At 40.1% G+C, this 16,619-nt stretch overlaps 2 protein-coding genes across 5 annotated transcripts in view; one reads left to right on the plus strand and one right to left on the minus strand.

Annotated features, from left to right (window-relative positions):
• Nucleotides 1-16,619, minus strand: part of CENPP (centromere protein P) — a 154,515-nt gene that overhangs the window by 122,659 nt on the left and 15,237 nt on the right. The window lies entirely within an intron of this gene.
• OGN (osteoglycin) lies at nt 1,541-16,405 on the plus strand. Of its 2 annotated transcripts, none has more exons than XM_035106199.3 (7): nt 1,541-1,863; nt 2,384-2,643; nt 8,412-8,502; nt 10,502-10,660; nt 12,229-12,431; nt 13,637-13,732; nt 14,355-16,405. In XM_035106199.3, the coding sequence occupies exons 2-7, from the start codon at nt 2,443-2,445 to the stop codon at nt 14,526-14,528; spliced, it is 924 nt and encodes a 307-aa protein (XP_034962090.1). In that variant the 5' UTR covers nt 1,541-1,863; nt 2,384-2,442; the 3' UTR covers nt 14,529-16,405. The 2 variants fall into 2 exon arrangements, with proteins under 2 accessions (XP_034962090.1, XP_034962091.1); XM_035106200.3 differs by having other exon boundaries at nt 1,730-1,863; nt 2,408-2,643.

Below are 16,619 nucleotides of genomic sequence, written 5' to 3' on the forward strand. Positions count from 1 at the left end.
TGAGCTAATAAATGCATGTCTACAGGAATAGTAGAGATGAAGAGAGGCCTTGGCCCCTTCCCTATACAGTTAAACAGAGAAAAATGACTGGGGAGTTATTTGCCTTATAGGTAGAGCCTTATTAAAATCACAATTTGCATCCAAATTTGAGGGGATGAGCTTTCCAGTTCAATTTACAGTCTCCCTGCCGACATACAAAGAAATAAAATCTCAGAGAATCATATTATAAAAAGAGTCAAAAGAGCCACAACAGTTATCTGAGCAACAACAGGCTCAATTTTACTTTTCTTTTCAAACACCAGAGGTTGCAATCAAAGCAGTGCTCCTGCAAAGTGAATGTGCTACCCTCTCCACCCCTGCACAGTTGTCTGCCCATCCAAAAGCATATACCAAGGGTCAAAAAGTTTCAGGAATGGCCTAGAATGTTGGGTAGGTGTATTGTTCAAGAGCTGCCTCCAGTGATTCCTTACACCCACTCCTGACAACTCTCTCTTCCCACCCCACATTCAGGCCTTTCCCCAGGAGTGGCTTTTGGAGGAGGATAACGCTTGAGTGAACACTGCTCCGGATGCAACCCATCATGTTTATCCTGGACTGTCCATATATTAGCTTGAGTTGTAAAAGTGGCATAAAAGTGAGAGAAACTGTCATCAGTCACTGAATTTAAGAGAAAATAAAACCAATGATGGGAACAGTTGGGCTAAAAAACTTCAAAATTATTCTGGTGCCTCAGTATTAATATTAACAGGACACATAGTATTTTAAAATAACATGCACTGATTTTCAATTTTGCTACGATTATTTTCCATCTGCACAGTGAATTCAGGGGAAACATTTATGTTCAGAATGGATCAAATTTCAAATGAAGACTGTAAACCAGCAGATGTACTTAAAGCAAAGCATCCAACTCCAACTGAGATGGTGTTCCACAGCAAACAGCTGGTGTCTGAACTCTGGCTTTTCTTGGAGCAATAAACATTCTACAACAGCATAGCTTTGGGATTAAAAAACTAATCCAAAATGAAAATATTCTCAGCTGATGCATCTTCTATTTGGAGTCCCAGCTAAAAGTAACATACCAAACCACAGACAGTTTCAGCAGTGATGCCTTTCAACAATAAATGCTGTTTGTACATTTAGGTTCTGTTTATCTTCACTGGCTGTGTATCAAACTGAAAGATTTCTCCTCTTTTAAGAGGTATGAAACATTGGAAGCATTTTCATTATCAAGACATGAATCTGAATTATTTTTCAATGAAATGTAATTTTTCTGCCATATGCACTTTCATATGCACTTTCTGTCATTCTCAGTGAATATACATCACACTGTTTTCTATAATGAGCCATTAAGGTTAGAATGCTCTCAAGATTTTCAAAACCTACAACCAACTAAACTGCAAACTAAAAGCTTGAATTTCCTCTGTGGTATCTTGAGTTGCAAGTTTTAACTGCACAAAAAAGTGGAATGTGTATGCCTAAACTGAAACGGAAGTCAGCTCCTTTGTCTTCCATTAAATGCTAAACTAAATGAGAAGCATATGACTTTGCTTAAGTCTTTATTGCATGAAACTGCAGTTGGTCCAGTTAAAGCTTTGAATGATAAGAGCAACTATATCAACATATGAAGTTGAACCTTTTCCAATATTTTAGTCGAGCAGGACTGATTTATCATTTTGCATCCAAGACTGCATGCTGACCCAGCCTTATTTACCCCACAGAAGGTGCTTTTAAATTTTGACAGTTTTTGTAGTAGTATCATTTCAGACTGCTGAAAATAATCTCAGTCTTGTCTAGCCATTTGGAATTAATGCAGAGAAAACCATATTGAAACAATCACACAAGAGATCTCAATCAGCGAAAACGGTAGGTGTTATCTTCCAAGAAGTTATATTATTAGTTTTAACATGTTATTGTAAAAGTTTATTATATACTAGATTGCATATGTTAAAAGTTATAGTATTTTTTTTCAATTGTATGCATGATATTTTATATATTTAAATACATTATTACTTTGTTGCATATTTCAAAGTTTAATTTGCTCTACAAAATAGTCCTTAAGACAATGAAAAATATTCTTTTCAGTCCCAGGCTGGGCTCAGCCCTGTTCCTTTTAACTATTTCATCACCATACATACAAAATCTAAAACAATGTTTTGTATGTATGTATCAGCACTTAACTCACAAAACAAATCTGCAATGTATCAATTTGTACTTCTATTTTTCTACACTGTACATTGTCAACTTTTTAACATTGGAAATATTTATAGAAAGAATGCTAAGAGTTAATAATTTTTCCACGTTCCTTAAGCATTAGAAATCACTGCCAACTAGACCTCTACGCTTTAAATATTGTTTTGAGAGATTGCTTTTTTTTAATTTCCAGTCACAAAGAAATCATTCTGCTTAGTCCTTCCAGCTCAATTCAAGCCCCAGCCTCTCAAAATGAAGACTTTGCAGAAATTTGGTCTCTTCTTTTATTTTTTGTTGCCCTTGGTGAAGTTGGCACCACCTAAACAACACTCAGCCACATTTTATGACCCTGGTTTGGCCACTCTTGAAGAGACGATATTTAAACAAAGTTATGAAGACATAATATTTAAGGAGGATTATGAAGACAAGCCACAGGATGCAGTAAAAAATCAGGTATTTGAAAAGTTCTGTGTTCATCTATGCATGCAAGCATGTTCCATGGGTAATTATGAAAACAAGTCGGAAAAAATAAGGATAATGTAAAGTTAGCCAAAATAAAATCATAATATAGTTACACACAATTGTTTTATTTTGTTCCTTTATCATAGTGGAACTGTTAGGGCACATAGGAATGGGGAATGTGACATACCTCTGTGGGCCACAAACAATGGGTGTGAGCCCATGTTTGCCTTAATGCATGACTTTCTTCCCCTTTTATTTCTAAAGTACAGTTTACCAATTATCTGTTACATTATCACTGTTACATTCTGCACTTATATACAAAAAGCAAGTGTGGTCATTTTCTGGTCTAGACAAGTCTTAGGCTTATCCCAACCCGCAATCCATTTTGTGTAAAATAGGTTTAACAGTGGCCTATTTTATGAGAGCAACATTAATAAATATTATAAGAAACTTTGTGCATTATATAAATGATAAACAGCTATACAGTACAATCCTCAATTATTCAAACCAAAACAGAGCATTGTACCTTAACAAGCCTTATAAACTGCCACTACATTTAATGCATTCACAAAGTGCTGCCCTATTCAATAGTATTAAATACCTGCTCTGTGACCATTCAGTCTACGAGTACAAATAATAAATAAAATCAGTATTTAAAATTATATTGTATAGAATGTAGTGCACATATGCAGAAAACCTATGGTGGATCAAAGCCTCATAACATGATGTTCAGAGCCAATGTGAAAAAGAAATAATAGGTTTTAGCATGTATGTTGTTGTTGCGGTTGGCCATGTGACAAAGCTGGATCCAAAAGCACTCCCATACTGCCTACTTGCTCTTTCAAGGGAAGTGCAACTCATCCATGGTAGCAGTATTCATAGAATCATAGAGTAGGAATGGTCATCTAGCCCAACCCCCTGCAATGCAGGAATATGCATTTTCCCATATGGGGGATCAAACCTGAAACCTTGGCATTATTAGCACCATGCTCTAACCGTCACAGATGGTGACAATTTATTTTTTACATTATCTGCGTATGTATTAAGTTCTTAACTGTTTATTCCTTAAAGAAGTCTATTTACTATTTTTAAAATTGTTTACCTAAAAAGGAGAAAGTGTAACATTTTAAGTATACAGTAGTAAACTCTGCTTTGCACCAGTAGATGGCGCTTCAGTAAGATGAACTTCAGTTTACAGTACATATCTTGCGAATTTGTTTTATCCAAAACTAGTCCATGTACAGTGATACCTCAGGTTACAAACGCTTCAGGTTACAAACTCCGCTAACCCAGAAATAGTACATCAGGTTAAGAACTTTGCTTCAGGATGAGAACAGAAATCATGCTCTTGCGGCGTGGCGGCAGCAGGAGGCCCCATTAGCTAAAGTGGTGCTTCAGGTTGAGAACAGTTTCAGGTTAAGAACGGACCTCCGGAATGAATGAAGTTCTTAACCAGAGGTACCACTGTAATGTAAGCTGCATTTAATGATGTTTTAGGTTGCTATAACCCACCCTGGGTCCTTCAGTGAAGGATGAGTAATACATTTAATAGTAAAAAGAAGTGAGAAAGGGGTTAAAGAAGGGCAAAGTGATTAGAGTACTAAATGGGGAGAAGCTAATGTTTCACTTAAAAGAGAACCAAATAACAGTGGGTACAACTGAAGCGTATTAAAACAAAGACAAATTGCTTTTCTTTTCATAATACTAAAACAGGATATGAACAACAAAATTAACTCAATGAACATTTAAATGCATACTAGACATAAGTTCTTCTCATGTCCATAGAGGCACAGGTCAATTCTGCGTCCAGGGCAGCTGTCTATCAGCTCCATCTGGTACGCAGGCTGAGCCTGCCTGCAGACTGTCTCGCCAGAGTGGTGCATGCTCTGGTTATCTCTCGCTTGGCTTACTGCAATGCACTCTATGTGGGGCTACCTTTGAAGGTGACCCAGAAACTACAACTAATCCAGAATGCGGCAGCTAGACTGGTGAGTGGGAGTGGTCGCCGAGACCACATAACACCGGTCTTGAAAGATCTACATTGGCTCCCAGTACGTTTCTGAGCACAGTTCAAAGTGTTGGTGCTGACCTTTAAAGCCCTAAATGGCCTCGGTCCAGTATACCTGAAGGAGCGTCTCCACCCCCATCATTCTGCCCGGACACTGAGGTCCAGTGACGAGGGCCTTCTGACGGTTCCCTCGTTACGAGAAGCCAAGTTGCAGGGAACCAGGCAGAGGGCCTTCTCGGTGGTGGCGCCTGCCCTGTGGAACACCCTCCCATCAGATGTCAAAGAGAAAAACAGCTACCAGATTTTTAAAGACATCTGAAGGCAGCCCTGTTTAGGGAGGCTTTTCATGTTTAATTATTTTATTTCATTTTTCTGTTGTAAGCCGCCCAGAGTGGCTGGAGAAACCCAGCGAGATGGGTGGGGTATAAATAATATATTATTATTATTATTATTATTATTATTATTATTATTATCATATATTCCATACATTTACCTGCATTTTTGCAAGTAGCACAATAGTTTGCCACCTCATATTTTAATATCATTTATGATTTTCCTGTCTTTTAATTCATGAACAGGAACAACATCAAAGCAGCAATACCCAAACTTGGTGGCACATTTGCATACCTTGAGGGGGAATGGGGTATGATTTATAATTATTTATAAAACAGCCTGAAGGAAAAAAAAGACCCAGTAGAACAAAACCCTGCTCAGTTTACAGTAAATTAAATTAAGTCACCTTGTTGGATCCCTCCACCATTCCATGTCCCTTCAAAACATGACTATATAAGGATAACCCTGCCAAAGATCTAGCTTGTCCATCATTCTATTCTCCAGTGGCCAACAAGATGCCTATGGGAAGCTTACAAGCAACTGGTTTTCAGAGGCATGCTGCTCTCAATGTTGGGGTAACATAGCCATCTTAACTAGTACCCCTTGGAGCCAGGAAGCCCCCCATATGGCAATTGTTCACCTACAGCCCCATTGCCAACCTATGGGCAGTGACATCCTCCTGAGGAAATGCATCCCGGGATTTCCTCCTATGCAACTGAAGGCACAAGAAAATCCCAGAAACATCACTGTTGTACAGAAATAGCTGTAACTATCCATAGTCATGCTGCTCTGAGATTTTTAAATAAGGCAACTCCCAATTTATTCAGGGGTTATGTTCCAACACAGTGCGTGTTTAAGTGAAATCACATATATTAGAAACACCACTGAAAAAGCCGACAAACACCCCGTTCTGCCCCCGTTCCTTTTTGTGATGTTTTTGGGTCACTTTCAGGTTCAGTGTGATGCACATGTACACAGTCACACACATATTAGTCACACCTAAAATGGCCACTGCCTGTATTAAGCAGTTTATAAATGTTTCATATACTTAAACAATAAATGAAAGGCCAGAGGTCCCAGCTGATGTGATGGGGGTTGATCCTGCTTGACGGCTGAGCAATATGGAGTTGCAAAAAGGATGGTCAGCTCAGTCCCAGTAGTTGTCTCAACTATAATGCTGATGATATGGAGCAAGACACAATCAGTTGTTTGTCCAGCTTCAGAGTGTTTTTGTGGTATCTGAGAGGCTTTTAGTCCCTCATTTCATTTTCCCTGCAGATCCCAGGGCAGGATTCCGAAATTCCAAAATTCTGATGGAACTACCAAGAGGGCCCTCTCTGCTAATATTAACACTGGGAAAGGGTCTGTAGGGAATGAGGGAGCTTTCAGATATTTGAGGTCTAAATTGTTTAGGACTTTAAATACTAGCATATAAGCACCTTAAATTGAGCCCAGAAAAGAATTAGCAGCCAATGCAGCTGTTTTAGAACAGGGGTTATATATGAGTAGTAAAGGCAGCCCCAGCCAGTAATCTGTCTGTTGCATTTTGAGCCACTACAAGTTTCTAAGTCATCTTAAAGGGCAGCTCCAGAGGGCACTGTAATAATCTAACCTGGAAGTTATCAGAGCACTGAGAATTGTGGCCAAGTCATCTCTGTCCAAACGGGGCCATAGCTGGCAAACAAGCCATAGCTGGAAATAGGCATTCCTAGCCACAGAGGCCACTTAGGCCTCAAGTAACAGTGCTGGAGCCAGGAGTACCCCCAAGCTATCAACCTGCTCCTTCCAGTGGAGTGCAATCCTGTCCAGAACAAGCTGTGTTCACCTCTGGGACTCAAGAAATTGGAACATACAACACCTTTGTTGGCCCACATCCAGCCTGTCACTGCCTCCACACACCATCCCACTTCTAATTAGTCTGAGTATTCACTGCAATTCAGAATTGGTAACCATGGTTTGATCCCAGCATTAAACCCACAACCTCCCAGTTCAGTCATCACAGCAAACTACCAGCCAGGTTATCTTATACTAGTGTCATTCAGCCCGTTTAATAAACGGGCACTAGCCAGGCGGGAACGGAGGGGAAGCCCTGGGACACGAAGATCGGCGGGCGCTGCTTGCCGGGGCTTGTCAACCCCGGCAAACAGCGCCCGCCGATCTTCGGCTCTGTCCCCCAATGCGCTACAGCTCGGGGAAGCAGACAGGGAGACAGCAACAGCCCGCAGCTTTCCGGGCTGTTGCAGTCTCCCTGCCTGCTTCCCCAAGCCAAAGCGCGCGGGGGACGGAGCCGAATTGCGGCACGGCCGGGGCTTTTCGCCGTTTGCCTTCCCCAAGCCAAGGGGGAGGCAAATGACGAAAAGCCCCCACCGCACCACAATTTGGCTCAGGGACTGGCTTGGCGGCGGCGGGAAGAAGGGAAGGAATTCCTCCCCTTCTTCCCACCGCCGCCAACCCAAAGCCGGCTTCCCTCGGTGCTCGGTGCCGCTTTGGCTTCCTCGGCGAAGGCAAGCAGGCGAAGGCAAGCAGGAAGCGCTGCTGCCGCCGAGCCGAAGCGGCAGCGGGCACTTACTTGATGAAGGCAAGCGGGCAGACAGCCCGCCTGCTTGCCTTCACCCAGAAAGCGCCCGCTGCCGCTTCGGCTTCCTCGGCAAAGGCAAGCCTGCTTTCCTTCGCCGAGGAAGCGCCGTCCCATGCCGGCGGTGCACGGCAAGGTGGCGGGGGGGAGCGCTTCTCTCCCCCGCCGCCTTGCCACACACCTCCAGCATGAGACGGGGCTTCGGAGACCGAAAGGTCAAAGCGGAGCGGCCGGGGTGGGGGGGAGGGTGTGCATGTGTGCGTGCGACGCCCGCTGGCTGCTGGTTGCCGGGGGGAGCAGCCGGGAGCGGCGGTTGGCATGCGCAGGTAATCTGTAGGCAGAGGGGTGGGGGTGGGGAGAGCGTGCGTGTGTGTGTGCGTGCAGTCTCTGCGTCCAATCCCTGTGTCCATGGGGCACATGCACAGTAGCGCGGACACAGGGACACAGGGAATCTGGACGCAGAGACACTTGCACATTATTATATAGGATTAAGATGAGTGTGCCAGGGAAAGAAGCTCACATGCAGTGCATGCCTGATCCAATAAATTATGGTTGTTGGGCCAGGAACATGACATCTGATCTGCCCACTAGCAAATGGAAATAACAAAGTATTGCTTAATTTAACTGTCTGTATTCAACATGAGGTGTCACATTAAGTTACCCTATCCCATAAGTACTGCTGAATGTTAGATTTTGGTGTGTGTGTTTTTAACTAGATTGTTTTCAGTGCTCCAGGAAATGTTCCAGACAATGTGTTTTATTAACTTTTAAAGGTTTTACCACCACTATTGAAAAATAATATATTAATCCCTGCATGTGTTTTTATAACTTCCTACATATAAGGAAACCAATGATATGCTCCTTTTCCATGACAATGAACTGCAAGTGCAGAGAGATGAAGAGATACTTAGTGAGGGATCAACAAATTTAACAGGTAAGATTTTACCACATTACAGTACAATATCAAGCTTAAAACAAACAAAAAAACAAACAAAACAGAATTCAACTTGCCACTTGCTTGGAGCAAGTAATGATTGCCCTGAATGAACCACAAAGTGCAAGATAAACTGGTCTCCTCTTCTCCCCTATTTATAATACTTCTAGTCAGAGAAGCATGTTATGGCAGCTGTGTGCATGCACACTCACATACTCCAGGCTTTAAAAATTTCACTTTTTTTATAAGCCTAGACAGCAAGCACATGCTCATAGATACCACAGAGTTGCATTTTCCCAGACAAAGATGATGCCAGAGAAAGCAGAAAGCTTAGCAACAGATCTCACTTCTCCACTACAGTGTTAGTGCTGACAATATGTGATCAATCAGTGTTCAGTCAGAATCATGTTGGGTCAGAATCATGACTAAGGTTTCTCAATGTCAGAAGAACAAGGGAAGGAGAACAAAAATACTGTAGGAAATAGTGAAGTGAGTAAATTCCTCTCCTTGAAAACAAACAAGGAGGATTGAACCCATTTATCATATCAAATTTCATTCCAATATCGTAAGGTTTGAGAGATATTTCAATTAAAGCAAAGAAAAAGAAAATATAGACTATTTCTCATGATCTGACTATTAAAACTGGAATTCTAGTTAACCTACATTTGTTATCCTTTCATCTATCTGTATTTTTCAACCCATACAACAATAAGGAATGGAGTTGAAAACATTTTAGAAAAAATATGCACACTATCTCAAATTTACAAGATATAGTACGTTTCTATGTTTTAGAAATCTAAATTCTAAAATTTACTAGGTCAGGTCTGTTTGAATAAAGTGCTATGTAAAAAATTCTCTTGACTGACAATAAATTCAAAGCTGTCCTCTGCAGACAATCATTCGTCTAACATTCCACTTTTTGTTGTTTAGTCGTGTCCGACTCTTCGTGACCCCATGGACGAGAGCACGCCAGGCAATCCTGTCTTCCACTGCCTCCCGCAGTTTGGTCAAACTCATGTTGGTAGCTTCAAGAACGCTGTCCAACTATCTCGTCCTCTGTCGTCCCCTTCTCCTTGTGCCCTCAATCTTTCCCAACATCAGGGTCTTTTCCAAGGATTCTTCTCTTCTCATGAGGTGGCCAAAGTATTGGAGCCTCAGCTTCAGGATCTGTCCTTCCAGTGAGCACTCAGGGCTGATTTCCTTCAGAATGGATAGGTTTGATCTTCTTGCAGTCCATGGAACTCTCAAGAGTCTCCTCCAGCACCATAATTCAAAAGCATCAATTCTTTGGCGATCAGCCTTCTTTATGGTCCAGCTCTCACTTCCATACATCACTACGGGGAAAACCATAGCTTTAACTATACGGACCTTTGTTGGCAAGGTGATGCCTCTGCTTTTTAAGATGCTGTCTAGGTTTGTCATTGCTTTTCTCCCAAGAAGCAGGTGTCTTTTAATTTTGTGACTGCTGTCACCATCTGCAGTGATCAAGGAGCCCAAGAAAGTAAAATCTCTCACTGCCTCCATTTCTTCCCCTTCTATTTGCCAGGAACTGATGGAACCAGTGGCCATGATCTTAGTTTTTTTGATGTTGAGCTTCAGATCATATTTTGCACTCTCCTCTTTCACCCTCATTAAAAGGTTCTATATTTCTTCCTCACTTTCTGCCATCAAGGTTGTGTCATCAACATATCTGAGGTTGTTGATATTTCTTCTGGCAATCTTAATTCTGGCTTGGGATTCATTCAGTCCAGCCTTTCGCATGATGAATTCTGCATATAAGTTAAATAAGCAGGGAGACAATATACAGCCTTGTCGTACTCCTTTCCCAATCAGTTGTTCCATATCCAGTTCTAACTGTAGCTTCTTGTCCCACACAGAGATTTCTCAGAAGACAGATGACGTGATCAGGCACTCCCATTTCTTTAAGAACTTGCCATAGTTTGCTGTGGTCGACACAGTCAAATTCCACTTACATAGAAACAAAATTATCTTATTTCAGATTTGGCTACTTGTCTGCTGTGTGTTTGTTTAAGTGGTTCAGTTTACTGTGAAGAAACAGAAATTGAAAGTGTTCCAGCTCTGCCAAAAGAAACTGGGTATCTTTATGCACGTTTCAACAAAATCAAGAAGGTGAAAGTATCAGATTTTGCTGAAATTCGTAAGTATATACAGTACTTGATTTAAAACTACATACTTCTTGACTATACTAAAAGTTTGGGTAAAGCATTTCATTACCTTTATACTCATGTCCATATACTACTACTGCATATACTATTACTACTGAAGGTGAATTACATCTCATTCATAAAATTTTAATTGCAACCATCTATATTAGTAAACAAATAAACACTGACCAAGATCATTGTATTCCTTTTAATTTCATCTCATTTATTATTCTTATTTTTAAAACTTATTTTTTTCAGATAAATAACCACAGGTATTGTATGAATCACCATCTTGGAAGAAGCAATCATTTCCCACACAAGGGACTGACTATCTCTTTACATGATACCTGTGGTCACAAAGTCAGACCTAGATAACAACTAAGAAAGAACATTTTAATCTTCAGCAGTACCATTTTCTTCATATGCATATACATGTATGGTTAATTAAGTAATGGATTAATTAATTAATATTTCTTCATCAATGACATCCCTAGAAATAAGATAAAACAGCATGGTACTATCCTTGAACAATGCCCACTGAATGAGAAAGGATTAATCCTAGAACTCCTTTCTCCAAGTTGACACAGTGCTACTCTAGGAGGAAGACCAAAAAAGAATACATGCTCATAGACTAGCAGAACAACATTGTGTAAGCTGGCAGGGAGCAGACACTGTCAAAATCTCAGCAAAAAAGGATAAAAAATAAAGTAGCTTGAATGCTATGGTTTAAACCAGGGGTCCCCAAACTAAGGCCCAGGGGCTGGATGCGACCCAATTGCCTTCTAAATCCGGCCCGCGGACGGTCCGGGAATCAGCATGTTTTTACATGAGTAGAATGTGTCCTTTTATTTAAATAAAATGCATCTCTGGGTTATTTGTGGGGCCTGCCTGGTGTTTTTACATGAGTAGAATGTGTCCTTTTATTTAAAATGCATCTCTGGGTTATTTGTGGGACATAGGAATTCGTTCATTATTATTTTTTCAAAATATAGTCCGGCCCACCACAAGGTCTGAGGGACAGTGGACCAGCCCCCTGCTGAAAAAGTTTGCTGACCCCTGGTTTAAACCTTCCTACTGAGCCCAGCACCCAGCTCCTGAGAGGGTTGCAGAGCAATCATTTGATAAGTGGTGAAAGGGAGATAACAGCTGAGGAGGTCAGCCTGTTTGTGCACTTTTATACTGAGTGTGGTGGTGGGGCTTCTCTTCCCTGACAGCCCACGGGCACAGAAGAGGAATGATCACTCTCTTCCACTAGTCTGCTCACTCAGTTGCATGCAATTCCTGGTCATCTGTGGTACCAGGCTAGTGCTTTAAAAAGGATGAATTAGACATTTACAATTGGTGCTGCCACTGTAAAGGAAGAACGTTGGAGGACATTGAAGGCAAGCTTAATTTTTCTCCTTGTGAGAGCTTCAGATAAACTATCAACCAAGGATTCCATAACCAGGCTGCACAGCACAGCCTACTACGTATGTAGCAACACTTTACTAGGCGTTTAGCAGGTGATTGCTTACGAAAAGCATCAGAGCCTATCTTTTCTTTCTTTCTTTCTTCTTTTTAGCCACATTGAAAAGAATAGATTTGACTGGAAATATGATACAAGATATTGAAGATGGGACCTTTGCAAAACTAGTATTCTTAGAAGAACTTTCACTTGCTGATAATAGACTTGCCAAGCTTCCAGCTTTGCCTCCAAAGCTAACTTCACTGAAAGCAAACAATAACTTTATTAAAAGCAGAGGAATTAAAGCAAATGCTTTCAAGGTAATAAAATTTATTATTACAATTGATTCCTGTCGTGCTAAGCCAAACCATGGCTTAGTACAACATGTACGCTCCATGAGAGGACATCCTGGCCACTTGGCTCCTCCTCATTGTTTTGCTGCTGTGACAGTGAGCCATGGCCTGGTGTGTGCATGTCCTCTGAACCCAGTCTTGTGGTTTAGCTTTTCAGACTATCTAAGAACTATACCCAAGATTTGTCCTATAGTTTATAGTGTATGCTTTGGTAAGCTTTTCTACTTCTTCAATACAATATTGCATGGGATCCCAATCCAAAGGACCATACAACTAGTTTTGCATCCCCAAGAGGGCTGTCAGTCTGTTTCGTAACACAGCAGCCTACCATGCTACATAGCATCTCACCACTTTTTGCTCAAAATACAGTGAGACCTTCGGTTTATGAACACAATTGGTTCCGGAAGTCTGTTCATAAACTGAAGCAAACTTTCCCATTGAAAGTAATGGAAAGTGGATTAATCTGTTCCAGACGGTCCACAGAGTACTTAAACTGAAGCGTTCATAAACTGAAGCGAACTTTCCCATTGAAAGTAATGGAAAGTGAATTAATCCGTTCCAGACGGGTCTGCAGAGTACTCAAGCGTACTTAACCCGAAGCATGGGTGTAATTGGTTCCGAAGGCTGTTCATAAACTGAACCATTCATAAACTGAAGCGAACTTTCCCATTGAAAGTAATGGAAAGTGAATTAATCCGTTCCAGATGGGTCCGCGGCGTTCGTAAACTGAAAATTCGTAAACCGAGGTGTTCATAAAACGAGGTTCCACTGTATCCAAAAACAAGTTGTTCAGAATGAAAGTTATGAAAAGGAACAGTTAAAGTAGCACAAATAAGCTGGGATTTAATTCATTAATTGTGACATGCTGAATGGCTTGTATATGCCCAGAGGAATCTTTGATTCTCTTCCATGCTCCTTTCTCTTCATCTACAGCATCTATCATATTGGTGTTGGTCCAAAAGTACTGAAGGAGATCACTTTTTAAAAAATGTGTTATTCTTTCTAGATTAAGTAATATATTTATTTATACTACTGTACAGGCTTCAAACTTCTTTTAATGCAACTGAATAGCCCAATCCCTATCAATAGATTATCCAATTAGTAACCAATTATCTTTTTCAAACTGTTTGTAAAAGTTTCTTTTCCCCTCCTTTTCTGTTTCTCTTTTACAGAAGCTGACCAACTTGTCATTTCTCGACCTAGGACACAATTTACTCGAGTCCGTCCCACTTAACTTGCCAGAGAGCCTGCGTACTCTGAATCTTCAGGTGTCAAAACATTTTGTTGCTGTTGTACAAACGTGTGTGTGTGTGTGTGTACACACACACACACACACACACACACACACACACAACCACCAATGGCCCAAGAGAACTCAGCTTTACATTTTTTGTTTCATTTTTCTATTTTAAAATACTTCAGCAGAAAGGTGGTTTATAAATTAAGTTAATAAATAAAATAAAACAGAAGCTGTGGCACTGCAAGCCTAAGCAAGGGAAACCGTAACCTGCCCAATAAAGAATACTGTTCTCTGGTAACTTACAGATTCTTCTGAAGGGATATGTTACCATAGGGGCTCCCATTTGTAATCTATAGGAATCTGCAAGTTTTATTTTTCTTCATGTAAAGAAGAAATTTTCAGGGCAGAATACCATGCAATAGACAAACAATGTTGTATAGGAGGAACCAAGAATAAGCCAAACATTAGTGTACGGAGTTTGGAAAAACCATATCCTATAGACAATGTACATATTTATAGCAAAAATCATCATAGTGTTATAGAGAGAAGTATTGAATAGGATTTGAATGAAAGAAAACATCAAACTAGTATATATCTTTTAACTAGCATTGGATATTCAGATTTTTCAAATTCACTGTTTTGATTTGCAGTTCAACAACATAACCAGCATCACAGATGAAACATTCTGCAAAGGGAACAATCAGACCCGTTACGTTCGGCAACGCATGGATATCATAAGAATGGATGGCAACCCAGTCGTCTTGGGGAAGTACCCCAATGCTTTTATGTGCCTGAGAACCTTGCCTATAGGCACATACTTTTAATTATTAACAAAACTGAAAATGGTAAAAAGTAGGTAAAGATTACCATTTTATCACTGTTTCAATTTGTCTTTCCATGTTAATAGCTTCACATATGTATATTCAACACTTTTAGCCGTTATAACTTCTACCTTAACTTGGTGAAATTGCACCTTCTGATTTAATAAGCCTGAGCCTTTTTTAATTCTAGAACTTAGACTCAAATATTCTAGAACTTAGACTCAAATATAAAACCAGTAACGTATTCTTTTTTCAAGGGAACCAATCTACAGGCAATGCCCCATCTATGTGCATTCAATATGTGCACGACCATGTATATGCGCATCACATTGAACCCAGAAGTGGCCCAAAAACATCACAAAAAGAGGCAGAATGGGGCGGCAGGGGGGAAGGAACAGGGTGTTTGCAGGCTTTTGTTTTCAACGGTGTTTCAAATATACACCATTTCACCGACACATGCAGTACTTCGAAACGTAACCCCCACGTAAATGGGGGGTTGCCTGTATTTCAAAAGAATAAAGAATTTTTTAAAAAATGCTTTAACACTGTATGGAGAATAATCAGAAAGAAGAGGTAGGATTCTCGTGTGACCAGTCTAATGTGTTTTATATAGGAAACACATAATGCACAACATGGGAGAAATGAGACAGACTTAGCTGAAGCAAAATAAACTTTTGTTATTTTCTAGCAAACATAAAGTAGCTGAATTTAAGACACCAGTTTTTTGTCTAATGGCAAAGTAAGACACAATATATTGGGGATAAAATGGAGGCAACAAACAGCTTTTCATCTTTAATCAGTAACAGACCTACAAATAGATCTGCCGAAGTTTCCCATTGTTTAAAGTTGGCTTGTTGGGAAATCATTAACCACAATTCACAGTTTGCCTTTAAAGGCAACTTCTTAGTTTGCTTCTCCACTCACAGAAAGGGAAGTGTGAAGAGAAAGCAAAAGGTCTGTGTGAAGGTGCATGAACCTCATACATATCCTAGCTTATTAAGCCAGGATTTCATCATATCAATGAGACCAGTCAGATTGAGTTGTTTAGATTTCTTAATCAGAAATAGTCAGCACCTGAAACTCATGCTTGGCAATATTAATATTGCTTAAAAGATACCATGCAACATAGTCTATGCATTGAACACTGTTACCAATAAACAATTACTCATTTCCTGAAAAACCCTGAAGAATATTAATAACTGAACAATTCATAATGCACCTTACTGACACTCTTTAAGCTCTGTCAGTGTACTTAGAAGGGAAATGCATCAATTTTGGTAATATTAGGTACAGTCCTATACAATTCAAATAGGTATTTACAGACAACCACAATCTCATGCACAATTCTAAGTTAGTCCTACTGAGCTCTGTGGAACCTGATTCTACCCAATCATGCATAGTACTCTGCAGTAAGAATAAGCAATAACTGTGAATTTTTATTGTATTTAATATATCACTCTCCTCAAGCCACCACATGACTATTTTTAGATTGTGGTATATGTGTTGTGATCAGCCAGTTTAAACCTTATCTCAAAACAGAAGTCATTTGGGCTGGTTTGAATATAATTGTCCAACTTTGTGCATGTCAGCTGAAGACTTATTCAGAAGTACCTTCTTCATCAGTAAATTCTGATCTGCGTTCTCTTTTTTTCATACCAGATATGCTCTTTTCTGATTTAATTATTCACTAGCATTGAAGATTTTTACAGCTATTCAGCTCTGCTCTAGCTCTGCTGCTTTAATTGTACTATGTATCCAATCTCATTTACATGGAAAAATCTTTAGAGATTACTGTTTGTTTTTAGTTTGTGTGTGTTACCTATTGACTAAAACGCTAACATGTCTAATAATACAAATCATCAGAAAGAAAAAGTAAGAAAGAGGACATACTTCACTATTCCTTTGTAAGTAAATGACTGGGCAAAGATGGCAATACATAGTTTGTCTTTGGCAAAATATGTGGTTGGGCAATGGCACCAAACCTCACTTCCATTGTATTACCTCAACCCTTTCCCTGTTTGAGCACTTTCAATCTCCACCAACAGCCAGGTAGATTGAAAGTTTATTTGATCACAGCATCTTCCTCAGTCTTAT

The sequence above is a fragment of the Zootoca vivipara genome, chromosome 2, assembly GCF_965207765.1.
Source record: "Zootoca vivipara chromosome 2, rZooViv2.hap1.1, whole genome shotgun sequence".
Classification (NCBI taxonomy): Eukaryota; Metazoa; Chordata; class Lepidosauria; order Squamata; family Lacertidae; genus Zootoca; species Zootoca vivipara.

Coding starts and splice junctions, on each gene's coding strand:
- OGN (XM_035106199.3), top strand. CDS start 2,443: ATGAAGACTTTGCAGAAATTTGGTCTCTTCTTTTATTTTTTGTTGCCC. Junction 8,503..10,501: donor GGGATCAACAAATTTAACAG/GTAAGATTTTAC, acceptor ATCTTATTTCAG/ATTTGGCTACTTGTCTGCTG. Junction 12,432..13,636: donor TTAAAGCAAATGCTTTCAAG/GTAATAAAATTT, acceptor TCTCTTTTACAG/AAGCTGACCAACTTGTCATT.